Source organism: Halichoerus grypus, chromosome 14, assembly GCF_964656455.1.
Source record: "Halichoerus grypus chromosome 14, mHalGry1.hap1.1, whole genome shotgun sequence".
NCBI classification, from domain to species: domain Eukaryota; kingdom Metazoa; phylum Chordata; class Mammalia; order Carnivora; family Phocidae; genus Halichoerus; species Halichoerus grypus.
The window spans coordinates 82,031,014-82,058,693 of NC_135725.1; the positions used below are offsets into that span (position 1 = coordinate 82,031,014).

Here is a 27,680-nt window from a genome sequence, read left to right on the forward strand (position 1 = left end):
TTTTAGTCAGGAAAGGATGCTGTATTTTGTCAAATGCTTTTTCTGCATCAATTGAGAGGACTATATGGTTCTTCTCTCTCCTCATATTAATGTGTTCTATCACACTGATTTGCGAATGTTGAACCACCCTTGCATCCTGGGGATAAATCCCACTTGGTCGTGGTGGATGATCCTTTTAATGTATTGTTGGATCCTATTAGCCAGGATTTTGTTGAGAATTTTGGAATCCATATTCATCAGGGATATCGGTCTGAAATTCTTAACTTTTACATCAACATGGATGGGACTGGAAGAGATTATGCTAAGTGAAATAAGTCAAGCAGAGAAAGTCAATTATCATATGGTTTCACTTATTTGTGGAACATAAGGAATAGCATGGAGGACATTAGGAGAAGGAGGTGAAAAATGAAGGGGGGGGAAGTCAGAGGGAGAGATGAACCATGAGAGACTATGGACTCTGAGAAACAATCTGAGGGTTTTAGAGGGGAGGGGGGTGGGGGGATGGGTTAGCCTGGTGATGGGTATTAAGGAGGGCACATACTGCATGGAGCACTGGGTGTTATACAAAAACAATGAATCATGGATCACTACATCAAAAACCAATGATGTATTGTATGGTGACATAACATAACATAACATAACACAACATAGCATAAATAAATAAATAAATAAATAAATAAATAAATAAATAAATATATAAACCGTTAAAAAAATTAACTCATGCACCAAGAGTTGTGAGAAATAAACATAAATGTTATGACATGTTTACTGACATTCCCTATTTTCCCCAATTGCCAGAAGAGATGAAAACAGCATGAGGAAGGAGAACCAGAGCAGCGTGTCTGAGTTCCTCCTCCTGGGGCTCCCCATCCAGCCAGAGCAGCAGGGTGTATTCTTCACCCTGTTCCTGGGCATGTACCTGACCACAGTGCTGGGGAACCTGCTCATCATCCTGCTCATCAGGTTGGACTCTCACCTCCACACCCCCATGTACTTCTTCCTCAGCCACTTGGCCTTCTCTGATATTTCCCTTTCATCTATTATAGTTCCAAAGATGCTCATGAACATGCAGACTCAGCAACAATCCATTCCTTATGTGGGGTGCATTTCTCAGATGTATTTTTTCATAGTTTTTGTTTGTCTTGACAACTTCCTTCTTGCAGTGATGGCATATGACAGGTATGTGGCCATCTGTCAGCCACTCCACTACACCACTGTCATGAGGCAGGAGCTGTGTATCTCATTAGTAGCTGGGTCCTGGTTCTTCTGTTGCATCCATGCCCTGTTGCACACCCTTCTCTTGGTCCAACTGTCCTTCTGTGCTGATAATACCATCCCCCACTTCTTCTGCGACCTTACTGTGCTCCTGAAGATGAGCTGCTCAGACATCTCTCTCAATGAACTGGTCATCTTTACTGAAGGAGGAATGTTTTTCATCCTGCCCTTGAGTAGTATCTTGGGCTCATATATCCGTATAGGGACAACTGTCCTGAGGATCCCCTCTACTAAGGGACTCTTTAAAGCCTTTTCTACCTGTGGCTCCCATCTTTTTGTGGTGTCTTTATACTATGGGACACTTGCAGGTGTTTACTTTTTCTCCTCATCATGGGACTGCAGTGACAAAGACATAATTGCTTCGGTCATGTATACTGTAGTTACCCATATGCTGAATCCCTTTATCTATAGCCTGAGGAACAAAGGTATAAAACAGGCCCTAGAAATATTTGTCAAGAGGGCTAACTTTTAAGTGACAATCACTAAATCCGATTATTGTAGTCATGCACAGTGAGATATATCTCCTAAAACTATTGTATGGTTGGCTACTCTATGTAACTTAAAACGAATATACGTTCTGCTGTCATAGTGTTGTTAATATGTCCACCAGGTCAAGTTTGTTACTTGGATTGTTAAATATTCTTTACCGTTAATTTTTTCCTCCTTGTTCATCATCTCTTAAATGTGCAAAATCTTGTGAAGCATGCTGCATAATTGTAATTGTGGATTTATTTTTTCCCCTTTTAGATATGCCCAGTTATAGCTTATGTAATTTATATGCTATGTTATTGATGACATGCAGATTCATCATGATCTGCTCCTGTGTACTGATTCTTTAAAGCAGTGGTATGCTGAAGCTGGCTTACATTGGCTTCAAGTTGAATGTGAACATCTCTTTCGACTCCACATTCAATGATATCACATTGGTAGACTGAAATCAGCCATACTGGAAATAATTACACTATGGTAACTGGCAAAGGCTACAAAGCAAGGCTCCTCTCTGAGAGCTATTTTTATTCATTTAACATCATACCACTGCATTTATAAATAGGAGATATTTCTCTTTATCTCTAGCAGCAGCTCCTGCCTTAACATCTTCTCATCTACTTCTTCTGATTATTAGTAGAGCTATGTCAGCTTTCTTTTGGTTAGGTTTACATGTTATGTCTTTTTTTTATTATGTTCAGTTAGCCAACATATAGTACATCATCAGTTTTTGATGTAGTGTTCAACAATTCATTAGTTGTGTATAACACCCAGTGCTCATCACAACACGTGCCCTCCTTAATACCCATCACCTGGCTACCCACATGGTATTTCTTTTCCATCAATTTTCTTTAAACTGTTCTATGTCCTTATATCTGTGAGACATTCCTTGTTAGCACTGTGAAGTTAGGTTGTGTTCTTTTTAGATAGATTCATAATCCTTGTATTTCTGGGGAATTTGATCTAGTAACATTTAATATGATATATTTGAATTTATGTTTTTCACATGACTATATGTTTTCTTTTTTAAATTTTTATTTAAACTTAAATAGCCAACATATAGTATATCATTAGTTTCAGGTGTAGAGTTCAATAATTCATCAGTTGCATATAACACTGAGTGCTCATCACATCATGTGCCCTCCTTAATGCCTGTCACCCAATTACTCCATCCCACCACCCACCTCCCCTCCAGCAACCCTCAGTTTGATTTCTATAGTTAAGAGTCTTTCATGGTTTGTCTCCCTCTGATTTCTTCCCATTCTGTTTTCCCTCCCTTCCTCTACAGTCCTCTGCCCTGTTTCTTATATTCCACATATGAGTAAAACCATATGATAATTGTCTTTCTCTGATTGACTTATTTTGCTCAGTATAATACCCTCCAGTTCCATCCATGTCGATGTAAATAGTAAGTTTTCATCCTTTTGATGGCTGAGTATTATTCCATTGTATATATATACCACCTCTTATTTATCCATTCATCTGTCTATGAACATCTGGGCTCTTTTCATAGTTTGGCTATTGTGGACATTGCTGCTATAAACATTGGGGTGCAGGTGTCCCTTCAGATCACTACATTTGTATCTTTGGAGTAAAAACCTAGTAGTTCAATTGCTGAGTCATAGGGTAGCTCTATTTTTAACTTTTTGAGGAACCTCCATATGTCTTCCAGAGTGTCCGAACTACAGGATACCAGGCACATACTCTCACCCTGGCCCTAACCCTAACCCTAGATCTGAGAAAAAAAAATAAGATGTGGTACACACACACACACACACACACGCTAAGATGTAGTATACACACACACACACACACATACAATGGAATAATACTCAGCTATCAAAAGGAATGAAATATTGCCATTTGCAACAACATGGATGGAGCTGGAGAGTATTATTCTAAGTGAAATAAGTCAGAGAAAGACAAATACCATATGATCTCACTCATACGTGGAATTTAAGAAACAAAACAAAAGAGCAAAAGGGAAAAAAGTGTTAAACATAGTGGGTGAAATTTTAATAAGAAAAAAGTTATGGTTATATCATTTTAAAGTATCTACTCAAATGATACTAATTACAGAAATTAAAATAGTAACTTTACAGTAGAGAATCTAGCAGACACCACTTTAACCAACTGATCAAGTATAAAATCACTAGTCTGATATCATGGAGCCAGGTTCACAGGAGGAGCATGACAACACCCCAACAATGCCACCTCAGCACTGGAGTCTCATGTCATTTTAAGGCAGAAACAACTGACACCAGTTTTCCAAGGGTCATCAACTATTTCTGCCATAGTGAACTATTACAATTGGGCCGTGTCTTGGTGTAGTAAATTATCCCTCTACATTCATCAAGATCTATACTCATAGAGGGCAAGGTCTTTGCCTTTCTTGTTTATGTCTACATTCTCATCCCTTAGTAGAGGTCCTGATACAGACTCAATGTTCAGTGGAACAATGGTTGAGTAAAACAGCAAACACCCTCTTACTTTATGCAATGAGGTCTTGTTGGCTGCTCTTGGGTGAGATGTTTTCCTGGAGCCAGAATGGGACAGAGTGAAGGTACATGCCTTCACAGGTGTGAGAAATTAATGCGTTTAGTTAAAAATTTATTGTTTTCCAAAAAAATTACAGTATGAGATGTGATAGTTCTTTCTAGGTTTCTGAGATTCCCAAAACTTCTTCACCCCTAGCATATAGAAAAGCAGTATGAGGTCAGAGAACCAGAGCTGCATGTCCAAGTTCCTCCTCCTGGGCTCCCCCATCCGGCTGGAGCAACAGGTCATGTTCTTTGCCCTGTTCCTAGGCATATATCTGACCACAGTGCTGGGGAACCTGCTCATCAGGCTAGATTCTCGCCTCCACACCCCCATACTTCTCCCTCAGCCACTTGGCTTCACAGATGTCTCCTTTTCATCTGTCACTATTCCTAAGATGATGATAAACATGGATGCTTGAGATCAGTCCATCCCCTATGCTTGGTGTATTTCACAAATGTATTTCTTCACTAATTTTAGTTGTATTGATAGCTTTCTTCTCACAGTGATGGCCTATGACAGGTATGTGGCCATCTGTTACCCTCTCCATTATACCACCATCTTGAGGAATGAGTTTTGTATCATCCTAGTGGCTAGGTCCTGGTTTTTATCTTGTACCCATGCTCTGTTGCATGCCTTCTTCATGGACTGGTTGTCCTGTGCAGGAACTATCGTTCTCCACTTTTGTAATCTTGCTGTTGTGCTAAAGTCCTCCTGCTCAACACCTCCTGCAATAAGCTGCTTATTCTCATTGAGGGAGGACTGATCTTCATCCTGCCATTGAGTGGTATCTTGGGCTCATATATCCACACAGCAGGTATCATTCTGAAGGTCCTCTCCTTCAAAAGAAACTTCAAAGCCTTGTCTACATGTGGTTCCCACCTCTCTGTAGTGTTTTTATACTATGGGACAATTGCTGGTGTTTACTTTTTCCCTTCATCAGGCAACGTACTTGCTTCTGTGATGTACACGGTGGTCACCCCCATGCTGAACCTCTTCATCTATAGCCTGAAGAATAAGGACATGAAACGTGTTCTTCAGAAAATCTTTAGAGCCAAGGACTCTAAAGAGTCCCTGGTGTTGTTCATTCAACCTTGCTGTCATGGGTACTCTTGGGGGCTGTAAAAGTGTTTCTTCTAAAAGTTGTAACTTGGCTAGGTCTTTTTTTTAACGAATTTATTTATTTATTTAAAAAATTTTTTTATTATGTTCAGTTAGCCAACATACAGTACATCATTAGTTTTTGATGTAGCATTCAATTATTCATTAGTTGCATATAACACCCAGTGCTCAACACAACATGCGCCCTCCCTAATACCCATCATCCGGCTACCCCTTCTGTAACCCTGTTTGTTTCCTGGAGTCCAGAGTCTCTCATGGTTTGTCTCCCTCTCTGATTTCTTCCCCTTCAGTTTTCCCTCCCTTCCCCTATGGTTCTCCGTGCTATTCCTTATGTTCCACATATGAGTGAAACCATATGATAATTGACTTTCTCTGCTTGACTTATTTCACTTAGCATAATCCCCTCCATTTCCATCCATGTCAATGCAAATGGTGGGTATTCATCCTTTCTGATGGCTGCGTAATATTCCATTGTATATATGGACCACATCTTCTTTATCCATTCATCTGTTGAAGGGCTAGGTCTTATTAACAACACTTTTAACTCTTAACTTTCTTTTCTTGGTCTCATTTTATGTTTCTTCTCATATTTATGTTCACCTGATTGTTCTTTTTCTCTACCTGCTGTCTGGATTGTGCGCATTAATGTTCTGCAGTGAAACTACAAGCCCTCCTGTACCCTGAAGTTCTCTGCAAGCTTGTGAAACTTCGGTGCCCCTTTCCCTGGGCTTTAGGAAGTTTTAGAATCTTTATTTTTTTCTTTGTAACCCTATCTGGTATTGATATCAACACAAATCTATCTGAGTTTTCACAATACCACTAGAGCTCACTTATTCCATGTGTGAGAAATCCAGAAGTCACCAAACTGCTGTATCTATGAAACAGATGAGAGTAGCTATTGCAGCTGGCATTCATCAAGCATTTAAATGTATATTTATTTACTCCTGAGCACATTTCTCTTATAAAGATGTTAATATTTTTCATATTTACAGAGAACCAAACTAAAACCCAGGGATAGCAACTGAGTAGCTGTCACAAGATTTAACCTCAGACATGTGTGACTTCAAAAAATCATGTGTTTAACCATATTATTTTATTGCCATTATTTTGATATCATATATGATTGGTCAGTTTGGCTGTTTTATAGATAAAGCATAGAGTATGTACTCTTTTGTGTTCCCATTTTGTTTTGTTCTGTATAGTTATGGTTAACTCATTCTCGTGGCTTTATAGTTTCCAATTGTGTCTATACTGCTTAATTTATCTTCCATTCTAGTTCTGATTGACATTTGGGTAGTTCCCAGTTTGGGGCTTGTGTATATACCTCAAAATGGAATTTTTGGATGAAAATTTATGTCCATTTCAATTAATTCATGGATAATATTTTAAAAAGTTAGACAAAGTGCTCCTCCCTGTAATATACTCACTCACCAACATTTATACTGTCCATCTTTTCTACTGTACACATTCTTATGGGTTTGTAGAAGTCATGTGTTATGGTTTTAATTTGCATTTGTCTGATAACTCATGTCGTTTATCTCCTTTACCTGTGCTTATTGGTAATTTGGGTATCCTCTCTTGTAAATGGTCTGTTTTTAGTCATTTGCTGCTGTTTTATTGGGTAGTCTGTTTCTTCTTATTGGTTTCTAGGAGTTCTTCATGTATATATATATTCCTGGATATAAACCCTTTGCTGGATATATGAATTGAGAATTTATTCTTCTATAATGTGGCTTGCTTTTTCTTTTTTTTTTAATTTTTCAAGTTATTTTTTATTATGTTCAATTAGCCAACATATAGTACATCATTAGTTCTTGATGTAGTATTTGAAGATTTAAGGGTTGCTTTTTCTTCTTTTTTTTTAGTTTCAGAGGTAGAATTTAGTGACTCATCAGTTGCATGCAACACCCAGTGCTCATTACTTCAAGTGCCCTCCTTAATTCCCATCACCCAATTCATCCCCCCATCCACCTACCCTCCAGCAAACCTGTTTGTTTCCTATAGTTAAGAGTCTCTTATGGTTTGTCTCCCTCTCTGTTTTCTTTCTTTTTTTTAAGGTTTTATTTATTTGTTTGATAGAGAGAGACAGCAAGAGAGGGAACACAAGCAGGGGGAGTGGGAGAGGGAGAAGCAGGCTCTCCGCTGAGCAGGGAGCCCAACTGGGGGCTCGATCCCAGGACCCTGGGATCATGACCTGAGCTGAAGGCAGACGCTTAACGACTGAGCCACCCAGGCACCCCACCCTCTCTGTTTTCATCTTATTTTATTTTCCCTTCCTTTCCTGTTCATCCCTTTTGTTTCTTAAATTCCACATATGAGTGAAATCATATGATATTTGTCTTTTCTCTGACTGACTTATTTTGCTTAGCATTTCGGCTTCCTTTTCCATAATCTTTATGGGTCTTTTGATGAATTATATATCTTAATGTAGTCATTATATATTAAGATTATATATCTTAGGAGCACCTGGGTGGCTCAGTACGTTAAGCGTGTGCCTTCGGCTCAGGTCATGATCCTCAAGTCCCAGGATCAAGCTCCACATAGGGCTCCCCTGCTCAGCAGAGAGCCTGCTTCTCCCCTTGCTCCTCACCCTGCTCGTCCTCTCTCTCTCACTCATTCTCAAATAAATAAATAAAATCCTAAAAAAAAAGATTATATATCTTAATGTAGTCATATGTATTACATTTTTTTCCTATGTGGCTAACTTCATATCTGATTTAAGAAATTTTTATTTCCCAAAATAAATTGAAGATATTCCCCTAAGTTTTTATCTTAAAAAGATTCTTCTTTGTACAAAAGTAGGGATCCGAAAGGGTACGTGCACCCCGATGTTTATAGCAGCAATGTCCACAATAGCCAAACTGTGGAAAGAGCCAAGATGTCCATCAACAGATGAATGGATAAAGAAGATGTGGTATATATACACAATGGAATATTATGCAGCCATCAAAAGGAATGAGATCTTGCCATTTGCAATGACGTGGATGGAACTGGAGGGTATTATTCTGAGCGAAATAAGTCAAACAGAGAAAGACATGTATCATATGACCTCACTGATATGAGGAATTCTTAATCTCAGGAAACAAACTGAGGGTTGCTGGAGTGGGGGGTGGGGTGGGAGGGATGGGGTGACTGGGTGATGGACACTGGGGAGGGTATGTGCTCTGGTAAGCGCTGTGAATTGTGCAAGACTGTTGAATCTCAGATCTGTACCTCTGAAACAAATAATGCAATAGATGTTAAGAAAGAAAAAAAGAAGAAGAAGAATGTAGCAGGAGGGGAAGAATGAAGGGGGGGAAATCGGAGGGGGAGAAGACCCATGAGAGACGATGGACTCTGAAAAACAAACTGAGGGTTCTAGAGGGGAGGGGGGTGGGAGGATGGGTTAGCCTGGTGATGGGTATTGAGGAGGGCACGTTCTGCATGGAGCACTGGGTGTTATGCACAAACAATGAATCATGGAACACTATATCTAAAACTAATGATGTAATGTATGGGGATTAACATAACAATAAAAAAATTTAAAAAAAAATAAAATAAAATAAAAGCCAAATGTGATTTTTAAAAGGAATTCTAATCTTTTCAGTGTCTCTAAAGTAGCCTATAAGAGATTTATTTCCTAACCTAAATCAATATTTATCAAAATATCTACGTGTTTTTTTAAAAGAGAAGGCAGGGATTCACTATAACATATCAAAGCTTATTGTAAAGGTATATTGATTACAACAAAATGTATCTTTACAAAGATAAACTAATACAACAATGGAGGAAAACAGAGAGCCTAGGAACAGACGTGTTTATGATGAGGACTTGGCCTCACCATTGCTTTGTCAACTGGATCTGGAAGGCAACCATGTACCACCAGACCTGGATCCCCCACCCCCAAATGAGTGAAAGGAAGAGTGTAATCATGATCCATTTTAATCTAGTAGTTGAAAATTCATGTTGAACAATAACTTTCAAAGGCGACAGCAAAGGGAGCCACACACTATAATGTCTGGAACCAGATATCAAATCATAATATTTATGAATGGTTTTCTATTAGGTATCCCAGAAATAGGTGAAAGGGAGTTTTCTACTTAGTCCTAGAAGCAGAAGCCTCTAGCTTTCTGCACAGGATTCCAGCACTTTGGACCCAACCTTGACCCCAACATCTTCATGGATTGTGGAAAATGAATGACAGAACACTCTCTCTAATTTACTTGAGATTCTTCAAATTATCTGGGTCAGTTTTTCTTGGGGGAACATGCAGAACGATGCCTATATAGTGTGATTTCCAGAACAACACTGAAACTTCCACATCCCCACCCAAAATATCACACTCAATAGGCTGCTGGTACTTGAAATTCATTCAGCAAGAAAAAAAAGGCTTTAAGTTCCCAACTAAAGTAAATATTCCTGGAAGAGAAATTCCCATGGCCAACCCTCTCACTGAGACGGGATGGCTGGGAGCCATTCATATTTGGGGACCAGGTTTGGATGGCAGAACAAGGGCACTGACCTCCTCAGACAAAGTGAAGACAAGAGAAGGTTGGGGATTACAGGCAGAGTGAAAGTAGAGCTTGCAGACAAAAAACAAATTCACCATCTTTGCAGTTGGGCTGCTATAAGGCTAAAAATAGTCACATTGTTAATAAAATCTGACTTAGCACCTAATTTGTGCCAGGTGCTTTTCAAATACTGTTCATTTCCTTTCCCAACCTTTCGACATAGACATCCAGATCCTCATTTTAGAGACAAGAACACTGGAACTCAGTGATGAAACTTGCCCAATGTTAGATAGCACTAGTATCTGGTAAATTTGGAATTTGATCCCAGGTCTATCTGTCTTCAAAGACTGTTTTGTTCCCACTATATTACATGCCTTCATTAATTATACCCTCAAATAAGACAGAACTTGTTGCCTGAGAGCACTCAAGAATTTTAGGAAGTATACTATGTGTTGGCTAATTGAATTTAAATTAAAAAAATAAAATAAAAGAATTTTAGGAAGTAAATCAGGAAGTTTGAGGATTAATGAAAACCTGTGCCTTCAAGATATGTGCCTAGAAGGTAATATTAATAATCATGATAACAATAACATTATAATAAAAATCATTCATTAATCACATATTTATTGTGTGAATAATATAGGCCAGCTGCTGTGACATGTACTTTATATCATCTCAGCCTAACAGGACCACAAAAAAGGCATTTTTTTTTCATTTAACCAGTTGGAAACTAGGGCTCGGAGAGTATGAGTAATTTGCCTAAAATCATTCAGCATGAAAATTATGGACAGATCATTCAATCCCAGATCTATCTGATTTCAAATCTATGTTCCTAACCACCATGATATACTGCCTCAGAGCATGGTTTGATGGAAAAGAGACATCTGGATATGTGCTCCTCAGTAAGGAGAAGAAGATGGGATCTGTAATTTCCCCCAAGCAGTTCGGTGGTTGCATGGCTTCAGTCCTTAATCAAATGATCAAAAGCAAATACAGAGACTAGCATACCAGCTATAGGATCTACAAAGATAGCTTCTCATAACAGAAAATTGTAGGTAGGCATATTTATAACTATTTGCAAAAACAATGCAGATTATATTATTATTATTTTTTAACCTGGGAAGTTTTTCTCATAGTGTGAATGCATGCCATATATTCAGCAAAACTGTAAAAGAGGTAACATTTTCCTACAAGGAAATACCAACCTTAAGGAATTATAATTATTATGTTCACCAAAGTTATTAGAGATGATACAACAAAATTATAAGTGTTTGGCAAAAGTATAATCATATGCAAGATTTCTGTAGCAGATCATTCACACACGTGTACACACACACACACACACACACACACACACACTTACTGTTGAGTGAAGTCTATAAGCATTATTCTTACCTAACTCAGTAATGATAAATTCAAGGACTGTCAGCTCTAGGATGGGAAATAATTTTTCATTTTCTCTCCGAACTATTTAGATCTGGGACAGGGAAAAAAGTCACAAGCTCAACCCTCAAATGAAGAGGAGGTACACTCTCTTTTTCACCAGATCCAAGACAATGACAAAGGTATCAATTTTTATCAGCTAGGTTGGGAACCAGGGGATCAAGGCCACAAATTTCTGGTGTTGGACAATTTGGAAATAATTACTGCATTTCCCTTAACCATTCCCAGTGGAGATGTGTCTTTGCCATATACGATAGTCAACTCCTTTGGGAATATAAATGAGGACTCGTTTGCAGATTCACTTATTTGTAAAGAATTTTCAAACCGGGGGCACCTGGGTGGCTCAGTCGTTAAATGTCTGCCTTCAGCTTAGGTCATGATCCCAGCGTCCTGGGATCAAGGCCCACATTGGGCTCCCTGCTCCATGGGAAGCCTGTTTCTCCCTCTCCCACTCCCCCTGCCTGTATTCATTCCCTCTCTCACTGTGTCTCTCTCTGTCAAATAAATAAATAAATAATTAAAAAAAAAAGAATTTTCACATCATTAAACTCATTTAACCCTCCCAGTAATTCCTGAGGTATATAGCATTTCTCCCATTTTATTGTATTTGAGAGTGCTCAAAAAAATGCCAAATGAGGACTGAAACCCAAACACAGTAACTTCAAACCTAAAGCCTAATTCCACTGCACCATGATGCCTCTCTCATAATAACAGGCTCTGTTATTATGAACAGAGTTCGTATGTTCGGATGAACATACGAACATCCTTCTCACATTTAATATGAAACTGGGAAGAGAGTTGCTACTAGTCTCTGGGAAATAAAAACATTTATTGAGGAATAGTTGGGCTTCTGTTTCTCAAAAATAGAGGGATTTTTTTCTTCCTTTAGAAACACCTGAATGTGTGCAGGATTTTTATTTATTTATTTATTTAGTCAGTCATGACACATAATGATAGTTTGCACACACTCAGGGCTCAATATATATTCTTCTTTTTTTTCAATATATATTCTTTAACCATGAGTGTGAGAAGCCTTCAGAAACCTACTCCATTCAGATTGGCAAAATTAGAGAAGAGACATAGAATCAAGTGGAGGAGATAGCATTTTCATTCACTATTTTTTTCAATAATTCATTCATTTACTCATTCATTTACTCAAAATGTTGTGTAACTTCTATGTGGCAAGAATATTATGAGGTATAGTGAGTAAAGATTTGAAAACACAGTTGTTATTGTTGTTGTTTTTTTTCTGCAAGAGCTCCCAATCTAGGAGGCGGGACAAAAGGAACAGTGTGTCAAATGTTGTAGTGAGGGTGGGCGCTGACTGCCATAAGAGCACAGAGGAGGGGTATCAGACCCAAAATTAAGGGATCCAGTAAGGTAGGCTTTAGGAAGTTACAAGTCAGCAGAGACCCAAGACAATTCAAACAAGCAAAAAGTGACACGGACAGCATAGAGACAGAGCATTGGGAAGGCAAAAAAAACCAGAGGAATAGGAGAAGACCTGGAGAAAAGGAAGGATGACAAATTTGGGAAACTAGTATCAGGAAAATCAGATTGGCTGAAATGTACGCTTCAACAGGGGAAGAGGTTCATATGAGGCCAGAGAAATTAGCAGGAATGAATCATGCAGAACCTTGGAAGACATGATGAACAATCTATACTTTATCCAAAAGCAAAGAGAGAGCCATAGAAGGATTTGATCAGAAGATTGACAGTGTCATATTAAAAACTATCACAGTAGGTGAAGAATGGATAATGAGCATTTGTTAGCAGCAGCTGGAGGGGATGTTGGAAGGGCAAGGATGGAGTGATGGGATGCCAGGCAAGAAGCAAAGAGACTTGTTAGGAAGTGGCCACAGCTGGTTAGGTGGGAGGTTATAAAGTCTGTCTAGGAGACAATGGAGTTGGAAAGAACTATATGGATTCAAGTCTCCTTCAGAGTCAGAATCTAAAGAATGTGGTCATTTTGATATGAATTGATTTTGATAGACTATAGAAAATGAAGGCATTTAAAATCTCTCTAAATGTGTGGGTTGGACAGCAGTTTGTATGGCTGAGCTATTTACTGAGATAGGAGACATAGAAATAAAAACAGACTTGGAAAGGTTTTTTTTTAAGATTTTATTTATTTATTTATTTGAGAGCGAGTGAGTGAGAGGGAGCACAAGCTGGGGGAGGGGCAGAAGAAGCGGGAGAAGCAGACTCCCCACTGAGCCCAATGTGGGACTTGATCCCAGGACCCTGTTTTAATGACCTGAGCCGAAGGCAGACAAAACTGACTGAGCCACCCAGGTGCCCCAGACCTGAGAAGTTTTTAACAACTTAGTGTGAAGTACTATGGGTCATCCATAAGAAAGTCAGGGGGCAGGTAGATATATTTTGAAGAGAGAAATTCATGGACCATCAATATACAAGAGGATGAGATTGCCTAAAAAGAAATGAGATGAGTAAGAAAAGTTGAGAAAAAAGTTCAAGATTAGAGAGGAGAGAATAAGTGGGGGAGAAGGGAGAGAGGGAAAGAAAAGCAAGGGAAGGGAAGAGAACAGGGCTGAATACAGACCATAAGGAACACTGACAGTCAAGAAAATGACAAAGAAAGAGTGTCCCCAAAAGACATCAAACAACAGAGACACAGAAGGAAAAAATGTGGGACCACTGAAGCTAAGGGAAGAGAAGGGTAAGTTTTGAAAACCACCCATTGAATTGAGGAATAAGAAGGATTTTGGTGATGTAATATGTCAGTGAGTGCAGGGAACAGAATCTAGATTACAGTGGACTGAAGAATAAATGAAAATGCGAAGTCCAGAAGGTGGCTAATTGGACTGATCCAACAATGAAGCTCTGCTAGATATGTAGTTTGGAAGGCCACTGAGGTAAAGCCTTGGGCAAACTGGTAATAGAGTGATAAAACATGAGATCAATCCTGGAGAGGTTAACAGAATGAAGAAAAAAGAAATTTGGGAGAAAAAGGATAGGATCAGAGACTGGAAAATTTATGAGGCCAATGATTTTGCATAATGGGTGTAGGGGAAAGAGAGCAAAGAATTGAATATTCAAATTTAATATTTTATGGGTAAAGTAATTCCAAGTCTTCCTAATATGGCCATGGGAAGAGATGGCTAAAGTACAATAGAGGTCAAGGTCATTGAAAATGAGATCAAAGAATATATAAGCCAGGTTGTTGAGTGGTTCATTCATGCAAATGCTGAAGGCACCCAGTTGATAGTTAATTTGTAGAGGTGAAATAAACTGATCCAGGTGCCAAAATCTGTCACAAAACAGGAGTCACTGGAGTTTGATAGTTGGTGGTGTAGGCTTTGACATATAACAGTTTCTACTCTTTGCCCAAGACCTTTTCAAGTACTTTGAAAAAGTTTTCTTTAGAATTAGATTAGAAAGATATCTAATTACAGTATAATATAAAAAGATAAGGAGTTACAGCCTAGTTTCAATCTATAAGGAAAGTGTGAAGGCAACTATGGTACACTCATTGGAAGTAGTATCACATAGCCATACTAATGATATTTATGAAAAACTTAGGATATAACTTTTGAAAGAACATAACAGAAAATTATATATAAGCATGCTTATAACTCTATATGAAAATGCAGATTATCATATTTTTATTTTATTTTTTTGAGAAAGAGAGAGAGAGAGAGCATGCATGCGCAAGCAGAGGGGCAGAGGGAGAGGGAGAGAAAGAATCTTAAGCAGGCTCCATGCCGAGCATGGAGCCCTTTGTGGTGCTTGATTTCATCACCCTGAGATCATGACCTGAGCCAAAATCAAGAGTCAGATGCTTACCTGACTGAGCCACCCAGCTGCCCCAGATTATCATATTTTTAAAACCTGGAAGGATGTGCTCTGAAATGTTAACAGAAGCTACATTTTATAGGGAATAGAGGCATTTATATATTTTAAAAATATTTCTCTGCCATAATATTTATATAATCATATATTTATTTTATAAGCAAAGAAAATTTCAGAGTCTTGTGAACCGTTGCTGAATTTCATGGTCTAGGAAGAAAGGTATAAGGGTTGACAAACTTTGAGAAGAGAAAGGCAGTTGCCCCTAATAGGCATCATTGCTGTGTCTGATTGCTCTTTTCCCCACCCCCATTCATTACACAGGCTCTGAAAATCAAGGCATAAAACCTTCAAAGGACAAGTTCCTGCAGCCTCAGGGAATAGTCCCTCTCCTAAAAATAACCTGCAGCCAACAAGCAAATGCTTATTGCCACTAGCAAATAGTTTATATCCCACTGCTTTATGGGGCCTCTGCCTTTCTAAATACATGTGCAGAGAGAGAAGAAAGCATGATCTTTGTTGAATTTATCCCTGAATTTTTATTCCTTAGGACTGGGCACATAGAGATCCACTTTCTTTCTTTCTTTTCTTTCTTTCTTTCCTTCTTCCTTTCTTCTTTCTTTCTTTCCTTCTTTCTTTCTTTTCTTTCCTTCTTCCTTTCTTTCTTTCTGCCTTCTTCCTTCTTTCTTTCTTTCTTTTTCTTTCTTTCATTTATTTATTTATTTTAGTTTTTGATGTGGTGATCCACGATCCATTGTTTTCGTATAACACCCAGTGCTCCATGCAGTACGTGCCCTCCTCAATACCCATCACAGGGCTAACCAATCCCCCCTACCCCCTCCCCTCTAAAACCCTGTTTGTTTCTCAAAGTCCATAGTCTCTCATGGTTCATCTCTCCCTCCAATTTCCCGCCCTTCATTTTTCACCTCCTTCTCCTAATGTCCTCCATGCTATTCCTTATGTTCCACTAATAAATGAAACCATATGATAATTGACTTTCTCTGCTTGACTTATTTCACTTAGCATAATCTCCTCCAGTCCCATCCATGTTGATGTAAAAGTTGGGTATTCATCCTTTCTGATAGCTGAGTAATATTCCATTGTATATATGGACCACATCTTCTTTATCCATTCATCTGTTGAAGGGCATCTCAGCTCTTTCCACAGTTTGGCTATTGCGGACATTGCTGCTATGAACATTGGGGTGCATATGGCCCTTCTTTTCACTACATCTGTGTCTTTGGGGTAAATACCCAGGAGTGCAATTGCTGGGTCATAGGGTAGCTCTATTTTTAAATTTTTGAGGCACCTCCACACTGTTTTCCAAAGTGGCTGTACCAATTTGCGTTCCCACCAACAGTGTAAGAGGGTTCCCCTTTCTCCACAACCTCTCCAACATTTGTTGTTTCTTTCCCTGTCCATTTTTGCCATTCTAACTGGTGTAAGGTGGTATCTCAATGTGGTTTTGATTTGGATTTCCCTGATGGCTAATGATGATGAACATTTTTTCATGTGTCTGTTAGCCATTTGTATGTCTTCTTCAGAGAAGTGTCTGTTCATCTCTTCTGCCCATTTTTTGATTTGATTATTTGTTTTTTGGGTGTTGAGTTTGAGAAGTTCTTTACAGATCTTGGATACCAGCCCTTTAGATCCACTTTAAAAATGCTTACCGAATCATAGTGAAGATAAGAATGTGGTTTTCTAACAGTCTATAATAGAAAATCACTATTATATTATAAAAGATTGTTTCACTTGGATTCCTCTGGAAGCCAACTCTGAAATAAGAATTAAGGACAAATAGTTTATTGGGGATCAAAGGAGACAGCAATAGGAGGGTGAGAAAGTAAGACAGGGGAAGTAGGCTATAAACAAAGGACATCTCTTAATAAAATTATCACCTGGGCAAATGAAGCTAATTCCATTGCAAAAACACTAGACTCCAACACACCTCAGATTTTTCCACCCTAGAGGAGAATGAGCTAGGCTATTTGTGTACCAACTCCTGTCTGTATTTAACCGGGGCCTCTGGGATGTGGTTGTGGAGAACAGAGAGTGTTGATTTTCTGGCACTTCCAGCCTGCTGCATTTATAGACAGCCCGGGCTCCTGGGGCCAGAGAAAGCCCTCAAAGACATAAAAATACTGATAGTTGAAGTTCTAGCCAGAGTGCACTAAGATGGGCCAATAAATGGTTATGAGTGGGGACTGTACATTCACCTCCTACACTGTTCAGATCCACTCCTGTCTTGTTACAGATGTTTCAAGATGGTGGCCATAGGTACGAACTGAGGGAGAGACATCAACACAACATAGATGAAATGAGGATCCAGGCCACCTGTTTCTAAAATTTACTTTTGTTTTCTAATGCAAAATTTGCTGTTGTATCTACCTGACCTTGTGACTTTTTGTGCCTGGCAGTACTCACCTCCAGTCACATGATGGCCCATGGTTAGGCATCCATCTCTACTAAAGCCCAAGAGCTTGCCAGTAGCCCCTGGCTCCAGAAACACCGCATTGTAACTCTTCGCCAGGGGCTCCATGTGGTGCCATTAACTACCATGGATACCTCCAGCAAGCACCATGGATTCTGGCAACATAGATGATCCAATTAGTAGGCTCCCTTGCACCATAGCCTGAATCAGCTGCAAAGCCCTCTATTGCTTTAGATCCCATTTGAAACTGGCAGTCTATCAAGTCATTTGAAAAATCAATTAAAGCAGTATTCCAGGTGTGGTATGTGCTGTCTCCAAAATCTGAAGAGTCCTACAAGGTGCTGTGAAATGTGCAATAACTTGTCCCTTGCTTTCCGGCTAGAATTTTGTCTTTCATCCACCCAAGTGTAAGCTCCTCTGTTGCCTTCTATGACATGCTACCTGCCACAGGTCTCTCTTCTGTCTGTAGCATATCAGACTTTCATCTAAGGGGTCTCCATTTTGACTCCCTGTATTTCAATCTGTCCAAACCCACCTCACATAGCTTTGTCTGTGCCTTGCAGTCTACTCCTGTTGGTACCAATACCATATAGCTTCCTATACCAGTATCTGAGCTCCCTACATCCTGTATTCAAGTATTGCTGTCTGTTCAATCTACTGACTTGCCTCACCATAGATTCTCCCTCCCCAGTGCACCAAGTGTCTGCTGTGTCCCTCCCAGTGAGTCCAGTGCCTAGCCAAGCTAGCTTATGGCACACTTTGAGTTTGCTAAGCTGCTACTCAACAATATTCTGGTCACTTTTTCTCTGGCTTTTACCTAGAATGCTGTTGGTCATCAACAATTCTGAGTTAACAGTCTCCTGAGTCCCTTTGTTCTGGGGTACATGAAGTTGTGGCAGTAATACAGGGTCATCGGAGCCAGAAAAAAAGCTTGCGCAGCTATAAGCTTTGCTTTTATCTACCACCTCCTAAACCCAGATATCAAAAAGTCCAAAATACTGGAGGGGAGAGGGGTGGAGGGGTGGGGTGGCTGGGTGATGGACATTGGGGAGGGTATGTGTTGTGGTGAGTGCTGTGTGTTGTGTGAGACTGATGAATCACAAACCTGTACCCCTGAAACAAATAATACATTATATGTTAATTTTAAAAAGGCCAAAATAAACCCTCAAAGATTATTAACTCAAGGTATAAATACTCCTCTTTTTGTCATATATATCTCATTCCAAAGAATGACTAATGCCACAGTAAATGATCATTTTCTTCAAAGGGCAGTTTCAAAGAACCTGAAGCTTTATTTTTTTTTAATTTTTAAATTATGTTCAGTTAGCCAACATATAGTACATCATTAGTTTTTGATGTAGTGTTCAACAATTCAGAAGCTTTTAAACTTTGAGTCCATTTTTCTGGATTGTGTGTGTATCAACATTTTTTCCGATTTACAAGTTTGTTTTCTTTGTGAGTTATTTTTTCCTCCCTCCCTCCCTTCCCCCCTTCTTTTCTTTCTTCCTTGAAAACTATTTTTATTTGATGTAACCAAACCTAAGTTTGTCAAGAAAGTACTAAAACCTTGCCCCAAAAAGGTCCTGTCTCTTCCCACTTTGCATTTCATAATAATCACCAAAGAGAAGAAAGCCATTTTCTTTGGGTTACCTGGTGGGTAGACTCCAACAGGAACCTTTTGTGTAGGAGATAGTTCTACCCAAATTCTCAGAGGCCATCCAGTCATTTGGCTTTCTGTTTGGATCTGGTTGGATCCAGTAATTTCTCTCTTTTTTTAACCTCTCTGGAGTTTACTTTATGTCAAAATGTGATTAAAGCAGAGCCTAGAACAGAAGGGAGACTGAAGATGCCTTGAGAGCCTTTCCCTGTGGGCTCATTCTCCAAGTTTCCCAGCACTAACATACCTGCCACAGCATATCTTTCCTAGGGGAATGAAACTCGACCATTCTCTAACACCATTCACAAAGATAAACTCAAAGTGGATGAAAGACCTCAATGTGAGACAGGAATCCGTCAAAATCCTAGAGGAGAACATAGGCAGTAACCTCTTTGACATCACCCACAGCAACTTCTTTCAAGATACATCTCCAAAGGCTAGTGAAACAAAAGCAAAAATGAACTTTTGGGACTTCATCAAGATAAAAAGCTTCTGCACAGCAAAGGAAACAGTCAACAAAACAAAGAGGCAACCCACAGAATGGGAGAAGATATTTGCAAATGACACTACAGATAAAGGGCTGGTATCCAAGATCTATAAAGACTTCTCAAACTCAACACCCAAAAACCAAATAATCAAGAAACTAATGAGTTTGAAATTGACTTCCCACCCCATCTTTTGAGTGGGCTCCCTCATCTCTTGTCTAGATGATGACCAAGGAACCTCTCCTAGACATTCTGAGTCTACTCTTCCCTTATCCATCAGAACTTTTAGTTAGAAACCAGAGAAGCTGATACTAGCAGATGTGGGTATTTTCTCAAATATAGAAAGCCTATTTAAAAGATGATGCGTCTAAATGCAATGTGTCATCCTGAATTGAATCCTGGAACAGAAAAAGGACATTGGTGGAAAAACTGGTAAAATCCAAAAAAAGTTTGCAATTTAGTTAGTGGTAATCTACCAGTGGTAATGTCTTAGTTTTGCTGAATGTACCATGGGTGTGTAAAATGCTTAAAACAGGAGAAACTGGGTAAAGAGTATAGAAAGTCTCTGTACTATTTTTGTAGCTTTTCTAGGCATCTAAGATTATTCCAAAATAAAATGTTTATTAAAAATAATAAACTAGTGAGTTTGGCTAGCTATAGTGGGTGGGTGGGAATGGTTGTGGAGATGAGCATACCTATTTGTATAGTTTTGACCATGTTATCTTTCAACTTTTCAGATAACTATATAAGCAGGAATGAACAAAGCAAAATAGAATGAAAATAAAAGAATTAACCTAACATTTCAAATGACATGACCAGACTGAAAGGGAAGATAAAATAACTCAAGTAATTCTAGATGCAAGTCCACCAGGTGGTTGCTCATAAATGAGCCATCATTTTGAGAGAGAGAGAGAAGACAAAGAGACAGAAGCACTGTATGGTGTTTGAAGTCCTCATTCCTAAGAGCAGTCAGGATATCTCACCAGATCTTTAAATACCACTGCCACTCTGTGGCATAAAAGACCCTGATCCTGAGGGTAAATGAGGAAAACACCCATGATGTCCTGTGGCACAAACAATTATGAAAAGTGGTCCTGAAGGCTTTTTACCTATGCCCAGATCTCATCTCTCAAAATACATGTCAGAACATTTATTGAAAACACAACGGATGCCCAAGCCCCTTTGAAATTATTTTATCTCCAACATGATGCCAATATAGCAGCATCTTTTCTGGCTCATTGAGTCCCTCATTTTCCAACTACATTTATACATTCCTGTGAATCCCCAACCAACAAGGCTTTATGCCTCAAAGTCCTAACGTCAGCCCAAGATTATTGTAAACCCAGTGACCTCACCTTCAACCAACACCATGATGGCCTGATGGGCCACCAGATGACATCAGATCCATGGTTGGACTCATTCCTGATGATGACATCAGACCCAGAGCTGGACTTATCCGTAATGGTGACCTTGATCTACCCACTGGACTGATCCAGGTGGAAATTTCCATGATCCTGAGTCCCTCATATGTCTCCTATCCAAGGCTCCCTTCACCCCCTAAGCCCCCTCCTGCTCTTGGTATCTCTTCTTTCCCAATCCAACCTCAACCATCACAAGCTACTCTCCCCTCTCCTTCCACCCTTGTACTTTCTGCTCCTTTCCCAAATGTCTGCACTTCTAGGCCCCATCTCATATACAACCAGCACTGAAGGATGCATTACAAAATAATTTTTATGTAAGCCTTACTGAGTGAACAGCCATGTTTTAAAGGATACAAATTGTTGGTATGCCATATGGTACCCTCTCAACTGACCGGCCATGCTGTAGTCTGTCCAAATGATCTTTAAAAAACCTTCAAATAACACAACCCAGCCCCTATCCATCTATCTGGGTGGGCCATATCTCTGAACCTAACCCTCGGATTTTCTCCTGGTCTTCCCTTTAAAATATTAATTCCAACTATCTAGAATATCCCCATATTATGTCCTAACCAAAATGCTTACTGGCAACTTATTAGTTCTTGGCTGCCCATGCCAAATGTCTAAGATTCTAGCCCATGAGGGTTATTCTCTTCCTCCCCAATATCCCTCACTCCTGCACTAATTTATTCCTCTAACACAGGCTTCTCCTCATAATTTGACTTGTACTATCTGCATTTGTGGCTCCTGCTCCTAAACAAAGCTCACCAATCTTATCCTTACCACCACGTATGTTATATTCTTGTCACCCGCCCTCATTCTGCTGACCACCATGGGGGTCACTGGTGCTGCCTTGGAGGCCACAATATTACACAACATAATAAAATAATTAATGCCAATCAGGAAATGCCCAGAATAATTTCCATATATGTGATTCAAACTGCCACAGCCCTGGAAGCCCTAAATGAGAGACAATGCTCCCTGGCAGCTGTGGTTGCTAATAATTGCCTAGCCTTAGATTATCTGCTGGCCAGCCAAAAGGGCATTTGTTCTCATAAGGGTACCTATTGCTGCATGCTGCTAAACAACACGGGCAAAGTTTCTCAGGAAGCACAACACATGATCTGTTTCTCTGGCAGAAATTTTCCCCCATTACCACCCCTCAACTACTACAAAGTCCCAAACCCATTCCCTCTGCTTTGCCCAAGCCAACTTGTGGCTTATACCCAGCCAGCTTTCCCAGGAGTCCTTTGTGGCTCATTCTTTCTCTTAAATTCTCTTCTTATGTGAAGCGTCATTAGCCCCTGACCTCTGAACCAAAGCATGTGCCCCTTGATAATATGCGCTGTGACATGTATATGAAAGATCTATAGCCCGAATCTTTAATACACACACACGCACGCGCGCGCACGCACACACACACACACGCACATGCACAAACATGCCAAAATGTTAGCCTTTGTAAAGTGTGGGTGAAGGGCATACAGGAAGTCATTCATCAATCATCCTTACAACTTTTCTCCAAGCATGAAATCATTAAAAAAATAAATTTAAAAAAATTGAATCCCAACTGGAATCATGCCCCAAAAAAGTTTGAGCTTGGAACTATGCCCAAGAAGAAAGAAGTCTAAGACATCCCTGGCTTTAGGGACACTGTCTCCTGTGACTCCAGTCCCCTCTGGTTCCTGGTCACACTGTTCTCCAAATGGCAGTAAGAAATTGGCCAATTAACCCACAAAAGCTCCTCCCTTACTATGAAGAGAAGCTGAGAATTTGGCAAGTCTGGAAGAAGTGTCTGAATTCACTGATGATGATCACAGGTCAGAAGGAGCTGGAAATCCCACCAACAGCATAAAAGGGTTCCCCTTTCTCTGCATCCTCACCAACTTTTGTTGTTTCCTGTCTTGTTAATTTTAGCCATTCTGACAGGTGTGAGGTGGTATCTCATTGTGGTTTTGATTTGTATTTCCCTGATGGCTAATGATGTGGAGCATTTTTTCATATGTCTGTTGACCATTTGTATGTCTTCTTTGGAGAAATGTCTGTTCATGTCTTCTGCCCATCTCTTGACTGGATTATTTGTTTTTTGCGTGCTGAGTTTGAGAAGTACTATATGTTGGCTAATTGAACTTAAATTAAAAAAAAAAAAGAAGGAGCTGGAAATCTGCACTTGGCAATGGATCTGCCCATGTGCTCATGGGTTTGTGTATGAGTATCTCTGTGTTTGTGAGTGTGTGTTGTCTGCATGTATTGTGTATGTTTGTGTACATGTTGTTTGATAGTTGCATGTGTGTGTGTACTACATATCTCACTCAGCCTGATTCTTTTCCTCAGTTAAACCCAAACTGGGCTTTTTTTTAGTGCATGCAGACCAAGTTGTCAGCTCCAACATGTGATTAAGGACTTCTGATTCGTGTCTGTGATCTTAAATATTTGCCTCTGTTGTTTTGATGGGGGCATTTCCCTCACTGGGGTGGGGGCATCACAGCTGAGCAATGAGAGCTCCACCACTGGGGGAAAAGATGTCCAAACTTATCAAGGAACTGAGATCAGAGAGGGCTCAAACCTTTTCTCAGTGGGTGTGCTAGTGTTTGTGTGAGCTCGTCTGTGGGTGACACACTTGTATGTAAGAGCAGGAATGTATATTGTTTCCTTTTGTCTGTGTGTCTGTTACCATGTGTATGTTACCATGTGCATGGGTTGGAGATGGTGGTTTGATGACCATGCCTGTGACTGAACAGGCTTACCTGACCCATGATGACACCTTCTCTGAGTGGGAAGGGGCCAAAGCATGCTTTTCAGTAATGGGACTGCGTGTGCTGCTTGTAGTGAGTGATTAATTGTGCATGTGTGTTCTTGGTGGATGTTTCTTGTGAGATTTTGAAATTGTGTGTGGCCTTGTGTGTTTTTGGTGATATGTACGTATATGATGAGTTACTGATATGTTGTATGTGAGTTGTGTATTTTACCAGGTATGTTATGCTTGTGTGTTAATGGTGCATTGTGAGTGTATTTGTGGGTGATACATTATTGCATACTGTGTGATACATTATTGCATATTATGTGTTATAAATGACTTGTATGTATATTAGTATTTATGAAATGAAACAAATACTGGCTCTCTTTCCCTTACAATGGGACTCAAACACTGGTGCCTGAAATCCTCAAATCAGCAGTGTGTGTACGCATGCGTGTGTGTGTGTGCGCATGTGTGGTGTTTGTACGTGTGTTTGGAGGCTTCTGATTTGCACTCATGACCTCAAATAGTTCTTTAAGTGACCTCCTTCTGGGGTAAAATAAACGGAGATGACCAGTGCCCCAAGAGACTGTTTTCTAAAAAGGATCTGTGTGACTGAGTGGCTCAGAGTTTTGTAACCCTTGCACGTTCACCTAACATACCAGGCAAAGAAATGTTAGTTGTCATGCCCAGTGAAGTTAGAGCACAGAAGCCCCACCAAATGGTGGCAGGGCCTTGGGAAAATCACTCAATTCTTTGGCCTCAGTTTACATATCTATAAAATGGAAGCTTACAAGCCCTCAATAAGTATTTATGGCTTGAACAGAAGTTAATGTATGTGAGAGTCTTTTGTCAGTTGGAAAATATGTAAATATGAAAGGAAATATCTAGACGGGGCACTAAGAAAACTTTGGACAACTTCAGTTTCCTTGCAAACCTAAAATAACATAGTGTGTCTGGCATTTACAACCAATGAAGTGGGAGAGTTCCATGTTAAAAGCCTGGGCACTGATCACACAGTATTAAGTTGAACTCCATGAAGTGACCACTATTTGATCATTTTAGCCTACAGAAAATGGCAATTATATATACAAGACTATAGTTCAATATATATATATATGCATATATATATATATGTATACATACATTACAGTTGACCCTTGAACAACATGGGTTTGAACTGCACAAGTCCACTTATACATGGGTTTCTTCCGATAAATACAGAACATACAGTAAGTGTGCTTTCTCTTCCTACGGTCTTTTGATGACATTTTTTTCTAGATTACTGTATTGTAAGAATATAGTATATAATACATATACAAAGTATGTGTTAATCAACTGTTTATGTTATTGGTAAGGTTTCTGGTCAACAGTAGGCTATTAGTAGTTAAGTTTTGGAGGAGTCAAAAGTAATATGTAGATTTTCAACTGTGTGCAGAGTCGGTGCCCCAACCCCCATGTTATTTAAGGGTTACCTGTATATTGCATATATGTGTGTGTATGTATATGTACATTCCATGTGTATGTTTATATATATTCCATCTAAGTATATGTATATGCATAGATGGAATATAGAGATGGAATATACTTATGTATACAATATCGTTATCTCTGTGCATATGTATGTGTGTATATGTATCCCCTTTTATATGTATGGATATACATATTCACAAGAGGAATGTGACAATATTCCAACAATGCCACCTCAGCACTGGCACTGCATGTCACTTTATAGCAGAAACAACTGATACCAATTTGCCAAGGGTCATCTACTATTTCTGCCACAGTGAACTGTTATGCTTTGACTCTATCTCAGTGTCATGAATTATCCCAGTAAGTGCATAAAAAATATACCCATAGAAGGAAGGGACCCTGCTTTTCTTGTTCGCTGCTGCATTCTCAGTCCTTAGTAGAGGGCCAGGTTCAGTCTCAATGTTCAATAAATAATGGTCAAATGAAAGAGTGAACACCCTCTTGCTTCTGTGCAATGAGATCTTGTTGGCTGCTTTTGGTTGTAATGTTTTCCCAGAACCAGACTGGGATAGAGTGAAGATGCATGCATCCACAGGTGTGAGAAATTAATAGGAATGTAGTTTAAAATGCACTGTCTTTTCAGAAATTTACAGTATGGACTGTATCCCTATCATTCTTCCCTTTTATTCCCAACCCTTCTTTATCCCCAGCATGCAAAAGCACAGCATGAGTCTGAAGAACCAGAGCAGCATGTCCGAGTTCCTCCTCCTGGGGCTCCCCATCCGGCCAGAGCAGCAGGGTGTGTTCTTCGCCCTGTTCCTGGGCATGTACCTGACCACGGTGCTGGGGAACCTGCTCATCATCCTGCTCATCAGGCTAGATTCTTGCCTCCACACCCCCATGTACTTCTTCCTCAGCCACTTGGCCTTCTCTGACATTTCCCTTTCATCTGTCACAGTTCCAAAGACGTTGATGAACATGCAGACTCAGCAACAATCCATCCCCTATGTGGGGTGCATTTCACAGGTGTATTTCTTTTTATTTTTTGGTTGCCTTGACACTCTTCTTCTCACAGTGATGGCCTATGACAGGTATTTGGCTGTCTGTCACCCTCTCCACTACACCACCATCATGGAGGACAGGCTTTGTATTATCCTAGTGGCTGGATCCTGGTTGTTCTCTTGTGTCCAAGCTCTGTTGCACACCCTCCTCGTGGACCAGTTGTCCTTCTGTGCCGGGACTATCATCCCCCACTTCTTTTGTGATCTTGCTGTTGTGCTCAAGTCCTCCTGCTCAGACACCTCCCTCAATGAGCTGCTTATCCTCACTGAAGGAGGATTCGTCTTCACCCTGCCATTGAGTGGTATCTTGGCCTCATATATCCGCATGGCAGGCATCATTCTGAAGGTCCCCTCTTTCAAAAGAATCTCCAAAGCCTTGTCTACATGTGGCTCCCACCTCTTTGTGGTGTTTTTATACTATGGGACAATTGCCGGTGTTTACTTTTTCCCTTCATCAGGCAACTCCAAAAACAAAAATATAATTGCTTCTGTGATGTACATGGTGGTCACTCCTATGCTGAATCCCTTCATCTACAGCCTGAGGAATAAGGATATGAAACATGCTCTTCAGAAAATTTTTAGAGCCAAAGACTCCCCCTTGGTGTGATTAATTTAACCCTGCTGTCATGGGCACTCATTGGGCTATAAACATGTTTCCTTTAAAAGTTGTGACTTGGGGGGCGCCTGGGTGGCTCAGTTGGTTAAGCGACTGCCTTCAGCTCAGGTCATGATCCTGGAGTCCCAGGATCGAGTCCCGCATCGGGCTCCCTGCTCGGCAGCGAGTCTGCTTCTCCCTCTGACCCTCCCCCCTCTCATGCTCTCTCTCTCTCATTCTCTCTCTCAAATAAATAAATAAAATCTTTAAAAAAAAAAAAAAAAAGTTGTGACTTGGGAGGGCAAGAGGATGGGTTAAATGGGTGATGGGTATTAAGGAGTACACGTGTTGTGATGAGCACCAGGTGTTGTGTGTGAGTGATGAATCACTAAATTCTATACCTAAAAATAATATTAGACTGTCTGTTAACTAACCGGAATTTAAATAAAAACTTGGGGGGACTAACATAACATAATAAAATTTAAAAAAAAAGAAATTGTACACTATGCTTAGAGAAAAACTGCCAATTAGCATTTATTACAGTGAACGGATATTACACTAAATTTTTGTTCTACAATTGTAACTAAAGCAAAGATATGAGCGAAATTCTATTCTCTTATTAAATGCCTGTAAGCACACACACACAAAAAAAACTTGGG

The 27,680-nt window shown here is 39.8% G+C and overlaps 2 protein-coding genes and 1 pseudogene across 2 annotated transcripts; all 3 read left to right on the forward strand.

The window, feature by feature from the left end:
- Positions 1-814: 814 nt before the first annotated feature.
- On the forward strand, positions 815-1,747 carry LOC118545555 (olfactory receptor 1J4-like). The gene has a single exon (XM_036107907.2). The coding sequence runs from the start codon at positions 815-817 to the stop codon at positions 1,745-1,747; it is 933 nt and encodes a 310-aa protein (XP_035963800.2).
- A 2,724-nt stretch (positions 1,748-4,471) lies between these two features.
- Positions 4,472-5,424, forward strand: LOC118545556 (olfactory receptor 1J4-like; annotated as a pseudogene).
- A 20,667-nt stretch (positions 5,425-26,091) lies between these two features.
- Positions 26,092-27,033, forward strand: LOC118545511 (olfactory receptor 1J4-like). The gene has a single exon (XM_078061297.1). The coding sequence runs from the start codon at positions 26,092-26,094 to the stop codon at positions 27,031-27,033; it is 942 nt and encodes a 313-aa protein (XP_077917423.1).
- Positions 27,034-27,680: the final 647 nt, after the last annotated feature.

Coding starts and splice junctions, on each gene's coding strand:
- LOC118545555 (XM_036107907.2), top strand. CDS start 815: ATGAGGAAGGAGAACCAGAGCAGCGTGTCTGAGTTCCTCCTCCTGGGG.
- LOC118545511 (XM_078061297.1), top strand. CDS start 26,092: ATGAGTCTGAAGAACCAGAGCAGCATGTCCGAGTTCCTCCTCCTGGGG.